The sequence below is a fragment of the Miscanthus floridulus genome, chromosome 6, assembly GCF_019320115.1.
Source record: "Miscanthus floridulus cultivar M001 chromosome 6, ASM1932011v1, whole genome shotgun sequence".
Classification (NCBI taxonomy): Eukaryota; Viridiplantae; Streptophyta; class Magnoliopsida; order Poales; family Poaceae; genus Miscanthus; species Miscanthus floridulus.
Window position 1 is genome coordinate 111,453,611 of NC_089585.1, and position 4,900 is coordinate 111,458,510.

The 4,900-nt window shown below is 49.0% G+C and overlaps 1 protein-coding gene across 1 annotated transcript; it reads right to left on the reverse strand.

Annotated features, from left to right (window-relative positions):
• Nucleotides 1-1,479: 1,479 nt before the first annotated feature.
• Nucleotides 1,480-3,962, reverse strand: LOC136459056 (protein NRT1/ PTR FAMILY 1.2-like). Its single transcript, XM_066458957.1, has 3 exons — nt 3,642-3,962; nt 3,297-3,514; nt 1,480-3,207 (listed from the first exon to the last, which is right to left on the reverse strand). Exons 1-3 carry the CDS (start codon nt 3,724-3,726, stop codon nt 1,738-1,740), a joined length of 1,773 nt encoding a protein of 590 aa, XP_066315054.1. The 5' UTR covers nt 3,727-3,962; the 3' UTR covers nt 1,480-1,737.
• Nucleotides 3,963-4,900: the final 938 nt, after the last annotated feature.

Below are 4,900 nucleotides of genomic sequence, written 5' to 3' on the forward strand. Positions count from 1 at the left end.
TCCTTTTTCAGTTCAAAAACAATTCCGGTGAACACTATAGATAAGGTTTTTAAACCACAAAAATATCGTCAAGCCTAAAAAATCTAAGAAAGTCCTAGAGCTATATTAGGACAAGATACACCCAAATAAAATATTTAGAGCCTGCAAAATTACATTTGTAAGCTTTTAGAAATAGGGTCAAGCTATAGGAAAGTGGAAAGAATGGCTAGACAAAATAGAAAATTCTGAAATCATTCATTAGAATGTCTAAACTCATTTTAAAGACCTTTTCTCAATAAAAACATGATATGCAATTAGCATGAATGCAACATACAATAATGCTAGTTGCATTCATGTTGATTACATTCTGTTAGTTTGCATCTCTGGAAAGTTTTTAAAATGAGTTTAGACATTGATTAGAAGGTTTTGCTAATTTTATAGATTTTCTAGATAATTTTCCATTTTTTCTAGAGCCCAATCTATTTTTGGAAGCCTCTAGAGATAACTTCACAAGCTACAAATATTTTATTTAGGTATATCATATCCTATGTATCTCTAAGGTTTTTTTTCAGCTTTTTTAGTCTTAAAGATATTTTAGCTGTTTAAAAACATATCTGTTGTCTACTGGATTTGTCTGTGGATTAAGAAAGGACAACATGACTTAAAACCAATCTAAATTGTTGCAGAGAGGGGTGCGGGGTATTAATTTGTTCGTTTTTGAAAATTAGGGGTGTTAAATTTCTTATTTTTGAGTTGAGAGGTTTAGACTTAGTCACCCAGGGACATATTTAGAGGGGGTCAAATGGACTTCACTCTTTTGTGTAAGAGTGGAATTTAAACACGATCCTTACACTAGTTGTCGTGTCATTTAGATCCATATAAATCTTTGAAAATACAGTTTTAGAGATTTTCAAAAAAGGAAGCTTTTATTATGTTTCAAGATAATTACATAGAGTTGATATAATCATTCTGAAAGCACTCCCAGTCTCTGCATAGCTGGCACACAGCCTACAGTTTTAGACATATAAGATTGTTACTCATTAATTCGAAGTCCACTCCACCAAGAGAGTTCTTGTTAGAGAAAATTATTTCACAATTTATAAACTCGTGGAATCCACCTGCTTGAAACCAAAGTCCACCAGATGAGTTTGGCCCCAGACTCTCTGAGTTCATAATAACACAATGGAGCAGCTTGTTCGAATTAGCGGTACATCCTAATGGGCCTTGTAACTGTAACTGGGTTGGGCCCTTTTCATGCCGCCTAAGCTACGTAGCGCTACATATATGTAGATATGAATTTTGTACCGCATTGCTTACTAATGTAGGGCGTTAGTTCTATGTACTGTATATAATCAACCCACGTGGCTCATTGCAATACATCTATAGTTTGCATGGCATACATCCTCTAACACAGTTGTCACTTGGCAGTGGCATTGAGCTTGAGGGGAGGGAGACGGAGGAGGGCAAGGGGGGAAGTGGGTAACGTACGGGCGACCAATGGGACTGAATCACTGGAGCTCTCTCCATATCTGAATACTGAAGGAAGAATGCACGTACAATGCATGCGACATTCTAGACTCGCATCACAACAGTACTTACTGTCCATATTCAACATTTAAGATTATTTTCTCTTGAAATGTCACCATATAGGTTAGCATATGTACAAGGTACCTAGATTCACACTAGAGCAAGAGTCCATCTCAGATCAACGCCATACTTTTCATAGGTGCTCTGCTCAAAGTCTATCGTGGCCCAAGCCTAAATGATGACCGCTTTGTGCTCCTCCACCTTGTCGTCCTCCGCCTCGGCGTCGGCGGCCACCACCCGGTTCTGCCCCTCCTCTCCGTACGCCCAGCCACACACCATGAAGTACACCACGTTGGCTGTACACAGCACCGCCAGGACCAGGTAGTAGTAGTCGTAGTGCCCCCTGTTCAGGTTGTTCGGAAGCCAGCCGTCGTGGCCGCCGCTCCGGGTCCCCGCGCCGATGACCCCGACGATGGCGCTGCCCAGCACGGCGCCGAACCCGAGGCCGAGCGCGAGCAGCGACACCCCGATGCTGGACATGGTCTTGGGAAACTCGGAGTAGTAGAACTCGATCTGCCCGATCAGGTTCAGGCCCTCGGCGAGCCCCGTCAGGCAGTGCTGCGGCACCAGCTTCATGGCCGACATGTGCACCGGTTCGTCCGGGTGCCCCGGGTCGCGGAGCTCCTGGGCGATCGCGGCGGCTCGGCGGACGCTCTCGGTGTGCGCGGCCACGGCCATGGCCACGGCGAAGAGCGCGAGGCCGGCGCCCATCCGCTGCCGCAGGCTGAGCCCGCGCGCGTGGCCGGTGAGCCGGGACAGTGGCCGCACCAGCACGCGGTCGTACACGGCTACCCAGACGGTGAGCGTCAGGATGGCGAAGACGCCGAAGGAGGCCGCGGGGATCTCCATCTTGCCCACCGTCCGCTCCATCGTCTTCGCTTGCAGCGTCGGGAACATCTGCTGCCCGACGATGACGCCGGGCATGATCCCCGTCGACCATATCGGGAGCACGCGGATGACGGCCTTGGTGTCCTCCACCTGTTGAACCGTGCACAGCCGCCACGGGTCGCACGCCGCCCCGTCGGGGCTGACCTCCTTGCTCGGGTTCCTAAGCACGCCCGCCCGGTTCAAGTACCTTAGCTTGTTCGTGGGAGTCCTGGGCTTGCAGCCTGCTTTGTTGTAGAAGCTCGAGGAGTCGGCGGTCTCCGGCGGCAAGGGCTCGTGGCGGTTCTTGTAGCTGGCGACGAGCACCTGCATGAAGCCGATGATGACGCTCCTGTCGGACGCCACCTTGACGTAGAAGGGCGAGCCGAGGAGGAACAGCGTGAGCGCGGTGACCATGAGCACGACGGGCACGGCGAAGCCGACGACCCAGCCCCTAGCCTGCTGGATGTACACGATGATGGTGGCCGCGAACACGATGGAGAGACCCAGCACCGTGTAGTACCAGTTGAAGAAGGTCTGCAGCGTCCGCACGTTCTTGGCGCTGTTGTCCCGCTTGTCCAGCTGGTCCGCCCCGAACGCCAGCGTGCAGGGCCGGATGCCGCCCGACCCGAGGGACATGAGCGCGAACGACGTGAACAGCAGCGGCAGCTGCCACGGCAGCACCACGCAGCCGCTTTCCGGCCGCGCCGCCGCCGCGCACTCCGGGGTCTTCTTGTACACCGGGAGGATCGCCGTCAGGCACAGCAGGCACATCCCCTGATCAGGCGCAACACGCAAATTAAATTAGCACGGCGACTGAATCAATTGCCTGCATCATGGAGCGGAGAGAGTTGACGGGTGCTTACGAAGAGGCTGACGCAGGAGCCGAGCGCGATGACACGGAACCGGCCGAGGCGAGCGTCGGCAAGCACGGCGCCGAAGATGGGCAGGAAGTTGGAGATGGCGTTCCAGAAGTAGAGGACGACGGTGGCGACAGCGCTGGACATGAGGTACCGCTCGGTGAGGTACAGGATCATGTTGGCCGTCAGCCCGAACGTGGCCACCTTCTCGAAGATCTCGTTCGCTGCACGCCGCCGCGAACAGAACCGCCGCGGCCGTCAGATCAACCCCACACACACCAAGCAAAATTAAGCATGTGGACGCGCTAGAAGAAAGCAAGACATGGGTAGCTGCTCGATCGGTGTTCTTACAGATGATGAAGGGAATAGTTCTGAGGCCTCCCTTCCTCCTCGCCGTCGCCTTGGGGAGGGCTTCCTCCATGGCTGAGACCTCCATGCTCGCTCAAGACGGAGGAAGCGAGGCTACAACGCTATGCACAAGCTACAAGATGGGCGACTGAAGTATTTATACGCAAACCGTGTGACTGTATCGGCCGTAAGTAGTGATCTCAGCCTCTCGGTACTCACTCCCAGTCCCAGAGATAAAACCTTTGCCGACAAATGAGTGATCGAGCGCATCTTTTTTAGCATTGGAAGTACAATTCCCAGCATCTGCAAGACTGAATAACTGATCAAGTGCATGAGTTGAATTGGATGGACATGGACAAGCACGGGAACGGCTGGCGCCAGCCGGTAACTGCACTGAGGCTTGCAGCAGTGTGTGGGCTGCTAGTTGCTTGCCCGGTTGCCCATGGCTTCCGGCGCAGTTTGGGCTCGGTCGGGCGTGGCTTTCAGCGCCCGTGCCGGACAAGCTGATGGAGCTTTTGGAGGTGGTTGTAGAAAGAAGACATTGGGTGGTGTAAATACAAAAAGCTTCAAGGCACGTACTACTATGGTCTATGCATGTAAGATGATTACAAGTCAATTTTGAGCATGTTTCGGGCATAAATACGTTACAGATGCTACATATTTAATCCTCCAAAAAACTTCAGAGTAAACCTGAACTAAAGAATTACCTGCTCGTTGCCACGGGAATTTAGAGAAAATTAGAAAAAATTGAGTATGGACATTAATAGAAAAAATAAATAACATTTGTTTTATTTTTAAATGATGATATCAAAAGGCTTGTAAGGATATTACAATTTAATATGAGTTGACTAACATTTCTATCCACTATATGACTAAGATTTCTGCATGGAAATTTAAGAGAAAAAATAATAAAGAATATTGAGTATGGACATTAACAAATAAATAAATAACATCTGTTTAATCTTTAAATGGTAGCAAACGCTTGTCGGATATTACAATTTAATATCGGATATTACATTTAATATGAGTTGATCAACGTTTCTATCCACTATATCACTAAGATTGCAATGGCAAACAAAATGAATTGCAAAGGATGCAACGGTGCAGATATGATATTATTGTCGGTGTCACCATGGGTTGCTCCTTATAATGAACAAATTATGCAAGCATGTCTCACCAAAATCATTACAGTAGTGTATTCAAGATTGCCTACAGGGTTAGCTCAACGTTCATCCTATCGTGGCATGACGTGAGGAGATAAA